Raw genomic sequence first — 20,852 nt, 5'->3', positions numbered from 1 at the left:
CCTCATGAATTTTTGTTTCTAAGCCTTTGGTTGCTTTCTAATAAGGTGAATTGAATATGTGGAGTGATCAAGGTACAACACAGTTTGTTTATTGCATATTATTTTGGATCATTTCACTGCACCACACTTAATTTGTAGTTAATTTGCTCTTTTTTAGTGATATTTAGATTCCTTTGCGGAACCATCCAGTTTTTTCATGTTTGTTTTTTTACCACAAATTTTACTTGCGAATTTTCATATCAAATTATGCTTCTTGTTTATTCATTATTTAAGGACAAAATCGTGACTATTTGCTTTCAGAGAGTGACAGCGATAGTGACAGCAACCCTGATAGTGTTTCGTACCAAAGCAATCAAGACAACGCTAGTGCTCAGAGGAGTGCTACAACTGGTGCTACTGCTGGGTCAGATGCTGGTAAGGACTTGTAATTCTTTTTGGAAGAGGTGCTTAAATGTATATATTTCGGACATTACTGAATTTTCATACTGTATTTAAGTATATTCGTCTAATCTTTTTTTTTTTTTTGCGAATGATAGTAATTTGTCATTTGGGTTTATTTCGGTATCATTGTGAATCATTTGATTGTGGGCCCTAGTATAGAGAATACTGCTGTCTCTCCCTCTGAGGATTCCCTTGGTTAGTTCAGCAGTTAATGTAAAATCTTGGGATATCTCGAAGTGTAGTGTCAAGTGAGTACAGCTGTAAATAGCTTGAAACTATATAATATTGTACATGTGTTAGGGACTTTCCAGTATGTGTATTCAAATGCATAGTTATTGCCAAAACTTGCTTGTTTCTATATTTATTTTTTATTACATTTTTTTATTTCCGCCTAATTTTTATTATTTAGCTTTTCCATTTCTTTTGTCTTTGTGAGTTACGCTTAATCTGAAAATGTTGCGCATGTGCCTCGTTTCCTTATTTTTCATCTCATTTGATTTTATTTTATCCACTTGCACCTGCATGTTTATTTGTCTGGTTATGGGCTGTATTAAAGCAATTAGCATTGCAGTGAGAATTGATGATGTTTCCTCATCAGGTGTCTCCAGTCTTCCTTACTTTTCTGAAGATGATTCTGCAGATTCATCGAATGCGGAAGATGAAGAAGAAAGCGAGGCTGCAGAAACCGAAGCAGACACAGAAGACTTGAATTTTCTTGATGAACAGTTGGAACGCAGGAGCAATAGTGGAACATCCGGACCACGTCCAAATCTCGCCCCTCCGCATATGCAATGGGCTCTCAGACAGAGAGAACCAGGTCGTGGATCCATTACCACTTCTGGTAGGTTGGGTATGTTCAGTTTTTGGCTATTCCTTTTTTTTACTATTATTTATTGTATACTGCTCCCCCCCCCCCCCCAATCTGCAATATTTTGTATATTGAAATTTTTGAAAGCAAATACACAATTCATTAATACATTGACAAATCTTCATTTTGGGGGATTAATCTATATTTTGAAGAACAAATACTTCAAAATTTGAAGTAGATCCTCACGTGTAAGCTATCGATAGCTGATCAGTTTGCAAGATGCAACGATGAATGTTGCATTCCTGGATTCATTTTATTAAGTATCCCAAAACTGATTCACCAAACAGATGACAGCAATGAAAAGACAAAAGTTTTCACTTATAACATTTATTCGATTTTGAGACTAGATCATAAACAAATAACACTTTTCTTTAACTCGCTTATCAGTATTTAATCTTCTTTAGAGTGTTTTTAACACAAAAGTTGAGAAATGGTTCACTCTCACCATTTCCGGATATCAGGAAATCTCTTACTATACGATAACAGCTTCGTCACTTATAGTGCTAGTCCTAGCATCAATGTACATGCGGCTGGAAAACGGAGGTGAAGGATCCTAGAAGGACATCGGCAGGCATCTATCTCCTATGGCAAGATCATGCCATTCGAGATGGTCTACGAGGAAATTTCGTTCTGGCTACCTGTCAAACCAAGAGGCGATAAGCGAGTAGAGAGACAAAGTGACTAGGACAGTGCCAAAGCACTTCAGTATGTGGCAACAGAAAAAAGGTTACCCATCTCACTGGCAAAACGCCTTACTTCAAATAAGTGCTTTGATGAACTAAAACTGAAGTTGGGAGGCATTTTTTCTTTCTTACAGTGTCAAAAGAAAAGAATGGAAAAGAGATTCTGAAGGCTTTGATTATTATTCATAAATTTTTTAGGGGTTGGCTTATATACACAAGTTATTAGGGTACTTTCATGTTTAGAGTAATTTAATTTGTTGTTTTGTTTCGCCTGGTAATAAGCAGCTATGGGAAAATAAGCAGTTATTAATTGCCTTTAAAAAATGTCCATAAGTCTAATGCAAAAAAAAAATCATTGAACCCAATTTTCAATCAATTTAATAGCATCACTTTTATGGGCCTTACGTGCATGTTTGCAATTATTCTGATAGATTTCACATTGTGTCATTCAGGTGGCTCCAGTGGACTGATTTACATAGACCCGGCATCCATAAGGAGAACTACGAGTCAGTCAACGTCCGTTGCTGCAACTGTTACTCAAGAGTGTGCTGCTGCACCGGCACCGACATCAGTTTCTCTCGCACGTGCTTTCACTATAGTTATGAGACAGATTGCTGACCTTCTCACGATGCTTCAGGACTATCAGATTTTGATGCCTAGCCTCCCACGAGTCCTGCAAGTCCATTATGAAGATTCTGTAAGGTTGCAGGTAAAATGGTTTTTTTCTTTATACTGTACTTGTTAGCTTTCCTTCATGTGTTATGAGAGTAAAAAGTTTTGTTCTTAGCCAGTGAAATACATCAGATTTTGAAGGCAAAAGTTTTATGTTAAAAAATACAGTTGGGGTTTGTTGTAACAACTGTGTTATATATATATATATATAGACCAGTACAATAAGTCTCAAATGGTTTTCTAAACAAAGTTAATAAGTATATTTCAAATTGCAAAATTCAGTGTGTGAATGTAGCATGACTGACCCCCTCCATTCCTCTAATCAGGATTGAGGACATAGGCTCAGACCATGGTATAAGGATGTGTCATCCAATATGTATTCATTATGAATCGCTTTTCTCAGGAAAGGAAAGAATGTACATAGAAGCAGACTTATGTTTTCTTATTGAAAGGCTGCAGTGCATTGAAAGGCTCTGAAGTGCAGTTATCTGCACTTTCTTGTTTACATTCAATATGGCTGCCTGAAATAAGTGTAACTTGATGTCATCAGACCTTAAATTGCAAGTACTTGGTTGCGAACGTACAATTATTACAATTTTATTATTTTCTGACATGCTACATTATCATAGCAACTGTTTACATTATAATAAAAAGAATAATGTAACTGTTTATTCGGTCAAAATATGTGAAATATATATTGGAATTATTCTAAGAAGCAGTTTTTTTTTTAAATTCTTTTGTGGTATGTAACGACTTTTCAATGTAACATCAGTTTTCTGTGGAGGTGGTTATAACATGCATCAGCTGGATTTGAATTTTATGTGTTCTGTAAGAGTTCTTGATAGTGATACTACGGCTAATGAGCAAATCATCAAATAGTGATTAGATGGCAAATATTTCAGCATATTGAATCATATTACACAGGAAGCAGCATATTGAAAGATATTACATGGAATTGAACTCAAAATTGCATTGTTTTGGTTGCCTACAAGGCAACGAAGTTTCAAAAATAGTTTTGAGTGATTTTTTAAAAAAGTTTGCTATAATTGTGTTGTTTGGGGGGGGGGGAATACTTCTCTCCCTTTTTATAATTTTTTGAGAGCTCTGTAAAATGTTCAAAAATAGGTATGTTACTAATCTTGCCTTTAAGGTATCTAGTAGTCCCCGCTGTAGTTGCCGCTGTGGTGGTCGAGTGGTTATAGTGCCGGACTCGTGATGCGAGGATCCGGGTTCGAACCCCACAGTGGTGGTCGGCTGAAGTTGGTTTTCTGTGGTTCCCAACTTCAAGGCGCAAATGCGAGCCGATCTCCCCGTTAAAAAGTCTCGCCACAGAGAGCAACAGTCCTACACAATAAATCATTCAACCATAACACTTCACTCATAGTTAGTAAAACTGGGGGCAGATGACAGCGCTACACATAACAAGCATTACACAGAAACAAACTTTACGTCAGGTTGCACTACACGTACACGCATATTCCCGCATGTACCGATTCGTTGGGGGGTTCCGCGGGGGGGGGGTGCATGTGTGGTGTAGCAGTAGTAGGTAGGGGCTCGGGGATCCATGATGTTCTTAAGTCAGCCACCTCGTTGGGCAATTTGCCTGTTGTGCCGTTGTATTTGTATTTGTATTAGTAGTCCCCCCCCCCACTGTAATTTAACACCTCAATAATAGTGTGGCTATAAATTGATTCATCATCCAATTGATTCTCAGCAGTTCCTGTAGATCACTAGGCCTTATTTTCACATTCTTCACTGTTTTCAGGCAAGCACCTAATTTTTTTGGTTCCCACTTCAAGGCGCAAATGCAGGCTAATCTCCCCATTAAACAGTCTCTCCACAGAGAGCAGCAGACGTACAACGACAGTTATTCAATCGTTATACTTCACTCATAGTTAAGAAAACTGATGGCAAATGGTAGCACTACACATAACAAGCATTACAAAGAAACAAATTTCATAATAAATTCACATGTATACGTACATTTCAACATGTACCAATTCGTTAGAAGTTCCACAGAGGAATGTGTAGAGGTGCATGCAGGGTTTAGTCTGAAAGCACCTCCATACATGAGCGGATGCCCATGATCTCTGAATGGCAGCAGGGATCATAAAGAATGTGTATAGCATGTGGGGTGGGGGCACAAGATTGAACACCTCTGCCGTCGTATGCCAATGATAGAAATTTATAGTGAATAGGGCCAGAGAACCATTGCCCCCTATTTCCCTATGTGCCCATGAGCAGTCGGGGGTACTTGGCATGCCTCAAGTCCGCCTGTGTCACATGCTGATTCTATGATAGATATGTGGTAGTTGGTAAACTGAAAAATTTCTGTCTTAGTAACAGTTGATTTTTAAAAATAGGGTTAATTTGCATTAATACTCCTCATTGTCATATTTATTTTTTTAAAATTAAGGTTAATGGAAATAGAAAAGGAATTTTTCAGGTCTTTTTAGCTTTATGATATTTTTAGTTTTCTCTTTAAGCATTTTTATATTTTTAGGGCATACAGACCTGCCAACTCTCTGGGTTTAAGCCAGAGACTTCAGATTTTTCTGCCCTTCCTCCGGCTTTCACCGGAAAATTAGATTTGAAAGAAAATTCTTTCAATTTCTTTTAGATCAAAATGTTTTAGATTTTCCCTGAGTTTTCGTGATGATGTGACATCAATGACTACGGTTGTTGTTGGGGAAAACCACCTATAGAGGGTAGCTGTAGTTCATAGAACCTACCTACTCGGTTGAAGGCGTCACTTCCATCGAGTATCCATCAAAAAATGTCTTGGTGACTGCATTTCATCAAACTTGCAATGACATGACTTTGTTTTATCAGCAACAGGTCTTGGTTGCTGACATCCCAGTGTAATTATTATTGTATTCTGTTTAGAACAATGCTGCAAACACAAAACAATAATAGATTGATTGTTCACTGTGTGATATGTGTTAGCACTGGAGTTTTTTTTTTCGCTCGCAGCCTTATATTTTTAAGGGTCCCCCCCCCCCCCTTATTGAATGTTTTTAAAAAGGAAAATGTAGAACTGCTTTTGAGAGTTTGTATACCCAAAATCATCCATTACTGATAGCATCCACGATGATTATATTCTGCTGAGGGGCTATCCAGGACCTGCCTTGGGGGGTACTTCTCAATTGATTGAGGAACACAATTAAAAAAAACTTTTTTATTGGGTTCGCAGGGGAAAAGGCGGTACCCCTTTTGGGAGAATCTCTGTATTTCTGAGTTCCAAAAGTTTGCATGTCTTTGTGTAGGTTGTTATCATGGCAATAAAATGACAAATATATGACATGCAAAAGTACTCTTGCCGGATTTTTGTAAGAAAATTGCAGGATTTTTACCTTTTTGAAGTTTTGCATGTCTGGGCAAGAATTTTTTAGAGCGTAAATGTATTTTTCATAGAACATTTTCTAACAGTTGTTAGGTCATAAAAATTCTATCACTATTTATGAGAAAAGGTACAATTGATATGGGGATTGTTGCAAAGGTGAAAGTGATGATAAACAATCCTCCAAACAACCTTGCGAATTACAAGTCCTACAAGTTCCCATCACTGAAATGAACGAGGGCACTTTTGGGAAAAAAACAAAAAACTCTGGTAAAGGGAAATCTGGTTCTTATACCTGATGGTTTTCCCATGTTGAAACTATTTTTGTATTTGGTAACTTGATTCTCTTATAAGCTGTGGCTACTATATTTTCTTTTCGAATTTTTACTTAGGTTTTAAAAAAATAAATTCATGAAAGGGATGTGTTCAAAGAAGAAATTTGTTGAGTAAATATGTGTTTCAAGAATTTCAACATTGGAAGCAGTTAATAAATATTAGAATCATGTGCTTCAGGAAACTTTTTTCTCTAACAGTTTTATTTATTCATATTGCACGGCTTCTTAAATTTTCATTTATGATTACTAGATGTTTTTGGAGCAGCATCTAAAACCGACTTGGGAATGGCTCATCACAGTCATGGACTCAACCGAAGCTCAACTTCGCTTTGGTTGCGCCTTGACGAACAGCTCAAATCCTTCTCATCCATCCCATCCTCTGCATACCTCACCCCAGCAACGAACGACAACTCGCAGAAACACTGAGGAATCGAGGTCAGCATCCCAGAGCGGATTAGATAATAGGCGCAGGGGTAGAGTTGTGTCTTCAGGTACACATTTCATATTTTTTCCTGTAATATATTCTGTGTATTTCCTTTTTTTTTTTTTTTTTTAATTTCGTGTGTTTTATTGTCACAATGTGCCCACTGCAACATCTGAAAAGAAGTATAGTTTTTAATTCGGTTGATAAATTAGGCTTTTTGTAACAATTTATAGATTTATAATTTTTAACTTATTTATATTTGTATTTAAGAATATGTGTTACAATATGACAATATTACATTACAAAATGTAAGGGAAAGTCACATAACTCAACACATAAAAACTCACATATTATATTTTTTTTTGTCCATTTTGAATGTCATTGAAATTAGTGGTATTAATAATTCAAAGTGAAAAAAAAATTGGTTTACATATAGTAGTATGTTTGCTTTTGCAAAGTATGTAGACTTGGTAATGTATGTATAGTAGAGTCTTCCACACGCGTTGGAAATAAAGGAGGCTGAGCCCCTATTTTAGATATAAGTAAATACAGTGAAACCTTGCTATAAAGATACTCAATACACACAATGATAAATCCCTCTACAACAATTTTTTTTTTCAAATTCTGTTTGAATTGCCTATAGTCTAATGTTAAACTATTCTCGATACTGTAATAAATCCCTCTATGAATCTCTCTATTAATAAATCCCTCTATGAATAAATCCCTCTATTTTTCCTCGATTTTAAAACAATATTTTATATTTCACTCAAAACCATCTTGAATTTAATTTTAATTTCATCACTTCTTTTCGTTTTTCGAAGGCATCTGATGACATGACGATATTTTGCACCACATGATCACCAAAAGTGTTGATGGAGTTGTTGGTATTGTTACTTTCTGTTGGAAACACAAAAGTGCAATGCAAATGTGGTTAACCCTGTTAAAAAAGGGTGACACATCTAATTTAATTTAATTTTTCTACTGATCAATCATAATTTCCCCAGGTGAATTTTATCACTTAAGAAGATTTTGTGGAGGTATTAACTCTTTACTACCCAAGATGCCCAAAGACGTCCCAAATAGGGGGTATGGGTATGCTTTAGGGGTTTTTTCAGCAACGGGGAAGAAAAAAAACTCTTGTCAGAGGTGGGAACCAAAGACAACTGGAATGCCCTTGGGATTTTAAATGCTTGATTATTACAGAAAGATAAGGGTACTCAATGCATTTTACAAGCAGATAATATACTCTGGAGAAGGGAGTGTTTTCAGTTGACAAATTATCTCAAAAATCCATTGAAATGAAAAGACTGTCAATGCAAAGGCTAGCATGAATAGAAACTCATGGAGAAAGGGTGGGGAGAGGGAAAGCGGTCAACAATTGGAAGAATCTACTTTGAACACAAAAATCTCTGGATTTTTTTCACGAGCCTCTCAGGTCTCTCTGGGAATTAAGGAGTTAATAACACCAATTTAGAAAAGATTTGCCACCAAGTTTATACTTTTACGGACATGATGATAATGTTGCCTCTCGATATAACTCTAATCCCTCTAACAAAGATATTTCTTGGTTCACAAGGTATCGTTCTATCGAGGTTTGACTGTATCTCAATAGATCCTCAACTGGTGAATTGCCAAACAAGGTGTCAGAAAACAAATGGCCATAAAAATGCGGATGTCAAATATGATCAAAATACAGCAACCCAATATAAAAGTATAGATCAAATAAGCAAGATGTAATTACGAGATATCTTGTCTCCTTAAAAGCCTCTTATTTTGGCTATGACAAGCCCATATACAGTGTGTCTCCCCCCCCCCCCCTTTCAAGCATGCTTTCTTCCGCACCCGGTTCCCAACCTGTCAAACCAACTGCTCGCTTTTGTTCTCATTTTGGTAACCGAATTTTTTTTTAAGTTAATTTGCCTATCGTAAGAAAAATTCAAGTAATTACAATTTCCACTGCACTGAAAGTATCATTCATGCAGTGGTAGTGAATGAAAATGATCCTGGGGCCTCCTTGCAAAGTACTCACAGAGTCCAGAGTCTACAGGTCACTCTTATAAGGCATTAAATCTAAAGGTTTTTATATATACTGAATTGACTTTTGGGGCAAAAACTTAAGAGTAATCTTAATGTTTTTCTTTGTAATTTTTTTTTTATAATTTTTAAAAGTATTCTGTTTAGAAGAATTAATGCTGGCACCATTCAGTACCTGTATTAAAATTTTTATTTCAACTCCTCATAAAACCAGGAATTTCTGCATGTAAAAAATGCATACTGGCTATGGGAATATCAGCATATGTGGTAGAACGCTAGTAATATGTATCCGACTGCTTGCAAGGTCATAACCCTCTCAGCTTACACATATTTTAAATATTCACATTGAGGAAAACAAACTTGAGATTCTTTGCCATTAAATAAAGAACCTTATATGGGCCATTATATTAAGTATGGGAGGCTTTACTATATATATTTTGGGGGAGTGTAATATTGTAAAGATTATTTGATAATTAGTACAGTTTTCCTTGTTCGGTGATCTTTTTGCATGTTTCATCAAAATAAAAATAAATGTGCGACAAAGGTGTGTGGAACTGTTAATTTAGAAGTTATGGAAATGTACATGAAATATGAAAAAAAAATGTAAAATGGGAGAAAAGGCAAAGAATATAATTTCTTAACAAAGGAAAAATCTATAACCGTTCGTAACTGATGTCACGTAGCTCTGGTTGTTCTGTGATGTCAAAATAGATTGGTTGAATATCGGAGGAATGGGTAAATGAACATTTGGAGTCCAAAGAGAATTCTTATATTCATGAAATAGTGAATCTACTGGTTGAAAATTGCCTATGCAGTTCCTCTGTAGTCATGTTGTGATGATGGATGATGCCAAAGGTTTGTTCCACCTGGCAATTGTGTGGTTAGTGCACCAACCTTTTGCGGTGTTGGTCAGGGATTTGACTAGCAATAAATGTTTGCGCCAATCTGAAGCACAAGCCACTTTATTCACCTCTAAATCAAACTGTATTTCATTTTTTTATGGTATTTGGAATCAGAAAATGAAGTGATTGCATTATTCTGTCATTGATGGAGAATAAAAAAAGTGTAGTAAAAAAAAAAAATTTCATGGACCAATCACAGATTTTATTTTTCAGCTGATCAAATTGCTCGTAGAATTTTTATTAAATTTGCTCCACGGACCCAGAAACAGAATGAAGATAGGTTGCATCGAAGAGGCGAGCAACCTGGATATGCATTAGGTAATGTTTCCTACAATTTTGCAGATCGCTATGGTTCATATCGATGTGAAATTTTTTTAAAAAATCTTATCTGGAAGACGACTACATAATGAATCTAATTTGTAGACCACATAATGAATCTAATTTGTAGACCATGATGTCCTTGTTAGTTATATCGTCTTAATTAAATAGTGAAAAGAGGGGTTTTTTATGACAAGAACTTGTAAAATCGGGCATTAAATTATTCCTAAGTTTGTTTTATTGAAAATTACTTTCATTAAAATAATGTATTTTAAAAAAAAATATTGTGAAAATACCTTTCCTTTTGGTTATGGATTCAAGTGACTGTAGATTCTCACATTGCCTAGCGAATTCAGTTCATCAACATTTTTGCATTGATGAAGTTCAATGAAACCTGGTGTTACAGTTATTGGTAAATACGACCTTATCCAATTACTGTTTCTGCTTTTTATGTGGCTATATTACCTTTCTTGTTCTTACGATTTGAAGATTCACTTCAACTTTTGAAACTGAGGCTTTTGAGCATTTGACTGCAAGTTAAGATAGACTAAAAATTTATAAAAAATAAATCAAATTTGAGACAAGCATATTTTGTAGTCAGTCACCTGGGCACGACATATGTGCACCACAAGTTACTGGCAAATTATTGACCCTAGAGGCATACACCTAGAGGCATATATTGATCCTAGAGGCTTCCAGTTAGAAAAAGTATCCATATAATGTGTAGACCTTGGATATGTCATTGATATTACAAGGGGATGTATAGTTATTTTTAAATTTAAAAAGAAAAATCGGCTTTTTATACGGACACCCTGTGCTCAAAAACCCAATTATAAAGTTCTTGCACTGTTTCTCCTGAGGCCAAAAAAGAAATTCATGTTTTTAAGTGCTGTGATTTGCTGAGATATTTGAATTTAAAAAACGAAGAAAAGGGGGAACAGCATAAATGCGGTTCAAACACTTTACATATACATACGTTTGATGTATGAGATTCACATGTTAGTTGAATAGAGGCATACTTTGAATCAGTAAAAGTAGTCATGGCCTCCAGAAGGGTGGGGCTAACAGAGAAAATTCTAATTATTCTTTTTTTTTTTTTTTTCATACTATAAATACATTATAAAGGAGCCTGCAAAAGATCCCTCTAGGATCGTCAGTGATTTGTAGTGCATCCTGTTAGCTCTGCACCCTGTATGTTTGTGAAAACAGTATATGTACTTCATGACAAATTTATCTGCCATAGCTATGTTAGAATATTCGATCATTAGTTGCATTCTTGTTGTCATGATGCTTTTTTTAATCACCCCAGTGATATAATGGAAAAGTCTTTCCCATTGTGATTTGTCACATAAGGTCGTTGACACTTTTTAGTAGGTAATAAATTTTTTTTTACTGGTTTGGAGTTATTTAGGTGAGCTTTTTATAGTTTGCCTTGGAGATTGTTACAGTTTGGGGTACATGGTTTTTGTAGGCTTTTTTAGATGTTATGAGTATCCTTCAGGTTGTATAATTAAGGGCTCCTACGTCTTGAAGTGGAATGTTTAGTTAGTCTTTTTTTGCGTGTTGCTAGGACGGGGCGATTGACAGATCTCATTTTTACCAAGCAGACCGTAGCAAATTCACAAGATAAACTATCAATTTCGTTGTCTTAGTCAGCGACCAGCGCTGATAGGCCATGCTTAAAATATAATATATGCAATCTAAATATTAGAAAAGGCACAAAATTTTTTAGTTGATAAATAGAATACATAAATGTAATTACTTTTTGCTATTTGAAATTTCAGTCTGCAAATTGATTTCTGCATTTATTTTTATTGTGTATTAATGTTATATTTTTATGCAATGCGTTTTTAAATGGTGTACAGAGATGCCACCATACTCTAATTTACCTGGGTCGCGGGACATAGGGTTCCTTTTCAGTGAAAGTGGGTCCCTCTTGAAAAGCAGACCCACTAGACCTGCCTGCTTCCCCCTCCCAGTTGTGGCCCTGCATCTATCCTCCAAATTGGTAATGCGTGGATATGAATTTAATGTATACATATTTGTGTTGTAGGTTTGTGTGATTGTCGTGGTAAAACCATAGCTTTTTTCAAAGGAATATCCAACTCAAAATTGGAAAGCCTTAGAAAATTGTATTTTTAACTGATTACCACTGCACAATCGTGGGTTACAAACCCGGATTTTCACCAATGGCAAAATTTTGGGATATGGGAGCCTGAGGGCCCCCTCCCCCCCCCCCCCCCCCCAAGAAGAAAAATTAAAAATATTGTTGTGGAGAATTAAAATATTGGAAAAAATAGTCTTATACTATGTTAATTTAAAATTCTTTTTGAGCAATAAGTGACCCACAATTTCTGTGGAAGAAATCCTTCTGCCCCTCCAAAAATCGATTCTGCATACACACCAGTGGTTTTTGCAATAAGATACGGTGACTACCCCATAGCAGCTAGATGACAAAACTGTGGATATTCAAAGTAGACTTTTTTTTTTTTTTTTTTTTTGAACGATCTTGGAAAATGTTTTACATTTTGAACAGGCATTCCAAATCCTTTGTTTTTTTCGAAAAATGTGCATTCGCAATCTTGTAGGAACAAGACAAATTTACGCTGTATAGACGCTATCTTTGAATGCTGGCGGATAGCCGCGGAAGTACCGTAATTTCTGGTATGTAACTGGAGGAGAGAAAATCCGCATGGGAATAAAAACTCAAATTAAAAATTCTATACACAGCCCCTTATTAAGGGAAACAACTAAATATCTTCAACAACCCACATGTATATCAATACAATATAGTACAGTGTACAGAGTAGTAAAACCACTTTTCAAGGTCGCATGATCGTGATAGACTGTGTAAGGGGAAATAAATTAGATGTTTTTCCTCTCTACTTTTTCTGCAGGACGTGTGAACCAAATTTTTTTGCTTCCTTTTCTAAAATTTTGGGTATTTGACTCGCCAGCACATCAATGGCATCTCTGGTGTACGTACTGTAATGTTTTTGGATGCTTTGAGATTTTGGCCAAGTAATCCACAAAATATTTTTTTGATAATAATCAAATTGGGAGTATTAATTACGACAATAAATTACAACACTTCAGAGTGCCAATAAAGTGCCCAGGGATCATGATATGATGGTGCAAAATATTTTAATCTTCACAAGAATATCACACTAATAAAAACACTTTGGGAATCCTTGATTAGAGTAAAAAAACATTGATTATACAAGGGTAATGGTAGGAAAAAGGACCACAAATAACTGCAAAACACTGTCAAGTCATTGGTGGTAATAATAAAAAAGCCATATTCAGAAATATAGAAATATATCTGGGCATTTTACGGTTGTTTGAAATGGATATTAATTGTATGGCTTTGTTATTAGTCAAAAAATTGCAATGGAAAAATTAAGGAAAGCGTATAAATGTGTACAAAACTCATATACATAGTTTGTTGTTTAGTTGGGTCTGGTTTTCACATGAACGTAATTTGCACAACCCGGTAGGGGCCCCCTCTGTATCTGATCTCTGCCCCCCCCCCCCCCCCATGGTGGCAGAGATCCCCTAATACTTGCTTCTTCGCTCACAAGTCAGAGTTTCTGATTTATAAGAATCAAACAGTGTTCCCAACGACTTAATAAGTTGGAGAAATGAAAAATGGTTGGGGAAAATGTAAAATATTTATCAAAAGGTCACAGGAAAACTTCTCTGAGAGAAGAGAAAAAAAAATTCAAAATTTTGAAGGTGAGTATTTTGAATTACCGTATTTTAACATGTATAAGGAACCCTGGGTTTTTTGGGCTTTTAGTTTGGAAGAAAATTTATATCAAAGATGTTTTTCAAAAAAAAAAAATTTCTATCTATCATACTCATTAAATTTCTCGTGTGATGCATCAGCTACATCATTATCATCATCAGGGTCACTCTTGCAAATTGCAAGGAAGTGAGTAATTTGTTAATATCTGTGATACTATCGGTGTATAAGAAACCCCCCTTTTCTAGTTTTGGAACCTAATTTTTGGCAAAAGGGGGTTCCTTATACACGTTAAAATTAGCTATATTGCTTTCTTCCAGAGTTTTGGTCAGTGAAAGTCAAGGAAATAATGATCAAATAAATTTTTTTTGCTGGAAATCTTACAAAAAATTGATCTTGTCAAATCATTGTTTTCTGTGTTCCTCCCCCCTTTAGTTCTCATTCTCTTTCATTGTTTTGTTGGAAACCATAGCTTGTGCAAAACAGCATGCAAAATGAAGAATCGTGCACCACCCCTCCCCCCACCCCCACATATTTGCACAATTTTATTCTAGTTCTCTTCTACTTTCTGCAGGTTTTTTTTTTATCCCAGTTTATCCACTTTCCATTAAAATTCACTCGTATTAAATTCTACAGTATATGTTTAATTCCTGATTTATTCCTATCATATTTTTTTCTTCATGCATCAAAGATGCTGCACAAAAAAAAAAGTCTGAGCAAACTCAACCCTTGACTACCCAGAGGCCATACAAAAGTTAATGTTGTGACTGTACAATTTAAACCTAGTAATTTTGTTCATAATGAGTTCCCTAATAATCTGGGATGGTTTGATTTTTTGTCCATTTCGAAAAGAAACACCAAAAACTACACCTTAAAGCTGCACTTACTCGCAAACAATATGCTTTCTAATGGTGTTATTGCATGGTGTACTTATTCTATCTAAAGAGAAATACATTAATAAATCTATGTATTCAATGCTATTTAGGTTATAGGGGTTAGGAGAAAATCCTTGCAGAAACGCATGAAAAGCTCAGCCACTTATACTTTAATTATTCGTATAATCTGTGAATAGAGTTATAAATTTCGGTTATGTTCTATGTTAGAATTAAAAGTTCTCTTCAAAGGGAAGATTATTGTTAACAATGAGTAAACCACACACACAATGGACTTACCTGGCGAGCAGCATCATTTTAAAATTTTCTTATCATAATGCTTTCTTTGATCAATATTTTGTTTTATCTGTCTAGTGTTGATGTAGTTCAATGCTATCTACAAGCACATTTTTAGTCTTTTTTTTTTTTGTAATCATCTAGTACATTAAGGTCATCGTATTTCAATTGTATTGAAAAAATGTAATTTTTACATAAAGTTGCCTTTTTACTGAAGATCTAACTGAACTGAATATTCTGTGTATGAGCCGCTCACTATTGCTCATGTTTTTTTTTATTTTAGCGCAAAACTGAAAAAAAATATTTGCAACATATTATACACTGAACACGTGCAAACAAAATTTGCTCCCTTTATAGCGCAAACAAAAAGCAGTGAAACCTGACGTTGAAATGGGTGTACACTTGTTTTGCAATCCAATCTTTACTGGAGCCATCGATTAGAATCACTGTGAACTAAAAAAAAGTGAAGAGGCTGCTGGGCAAATCAGTGATCGTAGCTGCCTGAACAGCATATGAGCAATGCATATGTGTCATGCAAAACTGTTAAGAGGTTAAATTTGTTAATAAAGTTCGGTTTGTTGTTTTGCCTCTATAAAAGTGTTTACTGCATCACACAAAAGGCTGACAACACTACTCTTACAAAATGGATATGTAAAACAAATCATGACCTTCTTTGTTTTTTTTTTTATTAAACGCTTACACAAGCAGAAAACGACAATAAATCGAATAATGAAAGAACTAAAAAAATTATACAGAAACATTGAACACATACATTATGTTCCCTTGAGGGATAACAGTCCTTCGGGGGGGGGGAGAGAGAGAGATGTTAAATACTTGATTTTCACACTGCCGCTGACAGATCAAGTGTATAACATATTTGTGCATTTTATATGTTGAATATTAATGTAATTCTATATTTTTGCTTTCATACCTATACAAAATAAAAAAAAATCTTATAATTCTGCTATATGTACAAAACAGTGCAATACAAATATACATCTGCAAAACATTTCATTTTGAAAAGTAAAATTAATACATCATATGCACGTGAATTACATTATTTTTATTTTCATAATGTAAAATATATATGTATATGTGTGGTAAAATAAATATTCATTATTATGTATACTATTCATCATATTTGAGAATTAATATTCTTTATTGTAAGCGTATAGTGCTAACAAAACTTCAAGTACCAGATTGTGTACTAGATTTTTTAGGCCTTAATTAGCACTTAACTTACCAAAAAATTAAGATAATTTCATGTTTTCGTACTGTGGTAGTGAAAGGGTTAAAACAAATGTCTTGGGTTGCTTTCGCTGAGTTGTAGCTCGATTTGAATTCTTGAAGAAAACATTCTCTAATTTGGCAGTGTTGTATGTTCATCTTAGCATTTTGCACCTATTCAATTTATTACATGATATAGTCTGATTTCAATGAACGGTGTCTGTACAGAGAGTCAGTGTCTTTTTTTTTAAGTTCTGTTTTATGATATGGAAACCAGGGATGTTTGGTTTAAACACGTTGGTTTTAACGAAGTGGGTTTTTTTTAAACCAGTCTGGTTTTTTTTCTTCAATAAATCACATAAAAGTGGCCTAAATATAATTTTTCCCCTTAAAAATATCACATTGGTTCATTATTATCCAAAATGTTCAATTCTTACCACATTTTTCTGCTCTTGGGGTAAATTCTGATGGTATATCTTTAAATGGTGTGAGATGGTATAAGTGTTTTTTTTTTTTTTTTTTGGAAAAATCTCATAAAAAAGGCCTGAATATAAATTTTCTTCCATATTAAGTATCTTAGTTGCTTAAAGTTATATACAGTATTAGAATTTTTCATTCTTACCGTATTTTCTAACTTAGGTTCTGATGCTTTATCTTGAGCAAATTCGTGAATGAGAATTGCATCACACATATGTGGTGGTGTATTATCTCACAGGCTGTTTTTCCCCCCTTCACAAAGAAGCAGCAACAGTAGTGACTTCAACATCATGCTAGGGCAGGTGGTCTTGTGATCCAAAAATACACCAGCTGCCCCTTAAGGACTAGTAAAGTGTACTAGTAGTTACATTACCTCACAGATATTTTCGAATTCTTTCCATAAGAAGCAGAAACAATACTGTAAGCCACCAGGCTTAATATTGATCTTTTTTAAATATTTTCAGCATTACCCCCAGTGTTAATCAAGGTTCTGCTGTACAGTAGTAAGGGATTTATGTGAAAAATAATCAGCTATATACAGGGTGATTATAATTAAAGGTATGATTTGGAAACACTATACAAAGTAACCACTGGTTAGAATGGCCTTAAAATTTTCATGGATACTCCTGAAGCAATTGAATTTTCTTTGGTGAAAGAAAAAAAACCCTTTAAAATGTACTAGTACATGATGCTGTACGTGGCCAGCAGTACAGTCCATTTTGTGCTACTGCATCATTTCGGCACTCTGATCTACTGTTGAACAAGTATTTTTGTACTCCTACCTCACAGCCAGAACACAGTGTACCACATATATAACATTTCTTGTGTAAGTTGTAGTTGTTTGTTTAAATGACATCATTATTGTGGTGTTTCATGAATTATGAAATTGTGTCGTGCTGTTTGGCCATTTTGCCCTGACTGGCTATCGTTTCCATTCTGCTAGCGAATTTCCCATATACTGGATGAGTACAGCATCATCAAGTTTACATTTCCAAGTACTTTTTCCTCCTTAGCCATACAAAATTCCATTGCTTCATGCAAATTTTCAAGTCATTAGTTTTTATTTTACACTGTTTCAAATCGGAACTTTAGTTATAATCACCCTGATAAATCATTGCTAATTAAATTGCATGAATTATGCTTTATTGAACACATTGTATTGCCTAGTTTTATCATAGTTAGCAAAAGTGTCCTAATTAAACATATTGAAAGTAATTGGAGAAAACATCTTCATTATAGGATTAATAACATTAAGAATTCTTAAACACAAAATAATTCCTTGTGTTAAGCTATAAAATAACTAAATTGTAACTAATAGTTTTTATTAAAATTTAAGAAATATTTGTAGATTAATTAATATGGGAACTGTGTTAATTACATTAATAAACATTTTATTTTAATTTGTTATCAGAAGTTTGAATGATTTTCCAGAAATTTTATTTTTGTAATGTAAATGCTGTTAAAACAGAAAAAACTGGGGTGTTTTTTTTTTTTTTTTTACCAACCCTGATGGAAACTCAGTTTCTTTAAACCAAATTGATTATATTTCTTTACAGCCGTTCATTATCAGAATTTTTCCGTTTATTTCATCAGCATCGATATTTTACTTGCAGTTGATATAATATTTTTGTAGTGTGATAAGCTGCAGGTTTTGAAATTCGAGAGAATATAATTCTTAATTTTTTTTATTTTTAGGTTCAGACGGTGTATCTACTAGGAGAGACTTTCTGTCATATGCATTGTCTTTGATGAGAGCTCATAACAATGAACATTTCGACTCTTTGCCGAGCATAGATGTTTCAGCTCTGAAGCATGTTGCTTACATCTTTGATGCTCTAATATATTGTATCCGATCTGGAACCGACGGTACAGAAACTGAAGTGCTTAAAGATGGCTCCACTCTTGACTCGTGGAATGATCAGGTTACTATATCACCTTGTGCATATCTCAGAATTTTCTTCTTTACTGTTGGAATTTTGAGGTCTCTTTGCATTCTCCTAAAGTCATTCTTCCACTTTTTCGAGGCTTAGTTCATCCTAGACTGAAGTATGTCATACGGTTTGGGAGACCCTACTTACAGAGACATTATTTAAATACCATACCCACAGAAAACTATCCTTGGTGACTTGGTTGAGGAGGGTGCAGAGAAGAGCTATGCTTGCTCTTATCAGCATACAAGGCTTGAGCTATTAGACATTAAGAAAGGACGACTTGTTTTCTTGAATATATTTACATTAGAGTAACGCAGGTGTCTGGGTGGTACAAAGTGTTCAAAATTTTCAATGGGATGGACCATGATTAATAGACTATCAATTGACTGTTTCGACAAGGGACAACTCCAGGTTGTGTTCCAGGGAGTTTTCTCTTATAGGGTTGTTAATAAATGGAATAGCTTACCTGTTCCCCCCCCCCCCCCGGCAGACCTGCCAACTTCCAGGATTTAGCCTGGCAATTCAAGATTTCATAATGTTTACAGGGCTTCCGGATTATGAATTCATATTGACAGGTTTCAGTTATTGCCTTCTACATAAAAAAATTAAAACTTACACAATAAAAAAAAAAGAAACATTGAGTTTGTGGTTTTCCAAAAATGTTCAGTAAGTATCATTCGAGGAAGCATCGTTGAAAAAAGTGGAAATTCCTTTAGTATAGTTGGAAAGCGAAGGATGATAATACAGGAATGTCTTGTAAAATATAGGTAATTTGGTCACCTCATGTTTTTGTTATTATGGCTATTAAAACGTTTTGTATGCTAAAGTGCATTTGCCAGATTTTTAAGGAAATTTCAGGATTTTCATGAGAAACCTACAGAATTTTTATCTTCTGAAGGTTGACAGATCTGCTCCGGGGACCGTGAATTCTAATGCGATTGACACATTAAAAAAAACTAAGATAAACATAGTGGGAGAAATCAATAAGCTATCAATACTTAAATAAGAGACCAACATACTCTTTACGCGCAGTGTATCATATATTAATTATTTTCGAGATATATGCTTTTTTGGGTTGCTGTATTTTAGTTATATTTGACATCCATATTTTGTATGGGCATCTTTTTTCAGCCAGCGTTTGAGTAATTTATGTGTTGTGGCCTTTATGTTTGCGAATTCCATTTCAATGAATACCGTTATAGCAAAAATCTCATTTTAACAAACACTTTTATAATCCCCCTGATAAGTTTACATAAGAACAGTGCAAAAACCTGTAATTCCTTTATAACAATTTTGTTATAAACAAGTGATTTCTCTGGTCTCTTGCAGTTTGTTATAATGGGATTTGACTTTATTTGTATGTATTTGGGGGGAAAGTCAATATGAGATTTAAATGTCTTTTTTTCATCCTTCTTATAAATATTTTCATTTTTTTAAAGGATGAAAATGATAATGATGATCAAGATGAAGAAGTGGGCCCACAACTACCGATGGACTTGGATAATCCGGAAGAAGATGTTCAACCAACTACATCGAAGGGAAGGAAGCATGTGTTTTTCCAGCGTTCTGATTCCACATTGTTTTTGGGTTGCCCTCCTCCTGATCCATTCAATATGCCGCTGACAGAATCTCTTTTGTTGGCAGATCAGCCACACCTCCTGCAGCCAACATCTCGTAGAGAAGAACTTTTTGGTATTCCTCGATATGCAATAGACTCTGCCGACTCGTTCTGCCACAGTTTGTCCTACCCGAATCTGGACGTACTACCAACTCGTCTTGGTCTGTCTTCACGAGCTATCGATCAGACAATGCCGTCCAGCTATTCTAGTATTCCTGTCCATTCACATTCTTCAGGCTTGAACACTTACTACTATTCATCTGTATCTCAACATCCACCCCTGCCACCTGGTCCGCCTCCACCACCCCCTCCAGACTCTGCTGAGCTCATGAACGATTCTATGGATACAGAGCCTGGTAATGTAACACCAAAGTACACTGGGTCGCTGTCAGATTTGCAAGATATTGAAGCTGCAATAGCTCGCAGTACTTCACGGCCACCAGAGTCCTTTCTAGAAAAGTCTTCTGACAATTCTGTATTGTCTGGCTCGGAACAGTCTCGAGCTCCTATCATTGTCGCTGCACCAGGAAAGAAAAGTGAATCAATGAGCCCAGTGAAGCCAAGCGTGATTGTTCATGCTGGTTGCGTTCGACCCATTTCCGCAAATGTAAGAGCTCAGCCATTCTCTCCCTCTTGTATTGGTATTTTGACTGATGTACATTTTGATT

The 20,852-nt window shown here is 35.1% G+C and overlaps 1 protein-coding gene across 14 annotated transcripts in view; it reads left to right on the top strand.

Annotated features, from left to right (window-relative positions):
- hyd (E3 ubiquitin-protein ligase hyd) overlaps window positions 1-20,852 on the top strand; it is a 98,031-nt gene that overhangs the window by 57,095 nt on the left and 20,084 nt on the right. For 5 of the 14 annotated variants that reach the window (XM_089251791.1, XM_089251788.1, XM_089251787.1 and 2 more), the window contains exons 31-37: window positions 274-414; window positions 1,040-1,291; window positions 2,445-2,701; window positions 6,590-6,830; window positions 9,913-10,017; window positions 18,331-18,557; window positions 20,006-20,791. In XM_089251791.1, the coding sequence (XP_089107917.1) occupies window positions 274-414; window positions 1,040-1,291; window positions 2,445-2,701; window positions 6,590-6,830; window positions 9,913-10,017; window positions 18,331-18,557; window positions 20,006-20,791 (2,009 nt within the window). The remainder of the gene's footprint in view (window positions 1-273; window positions 415-1,039; window positions 1,292-2,444; window positions 2,702-6,589; window positions 6,831-9,912; window positions 10,018-18,330; window positions 18,558-20,005; window positions 20,792-20,852) is intronic. The other 9 variants (XM_089251792.1, XM_089251799.1, XM_089251797.1 and 6 more) reach the window with 7 other exon arrangements.

This window comes from Pholcus phalangioides, unplaced genomic scaffold (genome assembly GCF_987345545.1).
Source record: "Pholcus phalangioides strain wild (caught in Gottingen) unplaced genomic scaffold, Ppha-v1.0 ptg000027l_1, whole genome shotgun sequence".
Lineage (NCBI taxonomy): Eukaryota > Metazoa > Arthropoda > Arachnida > Araneae > Pholcidae > Pholcus > Pholcus phalangioides.
This window is presented reverse-complemented; position numbering and strand designations above follow the sequence as displayed.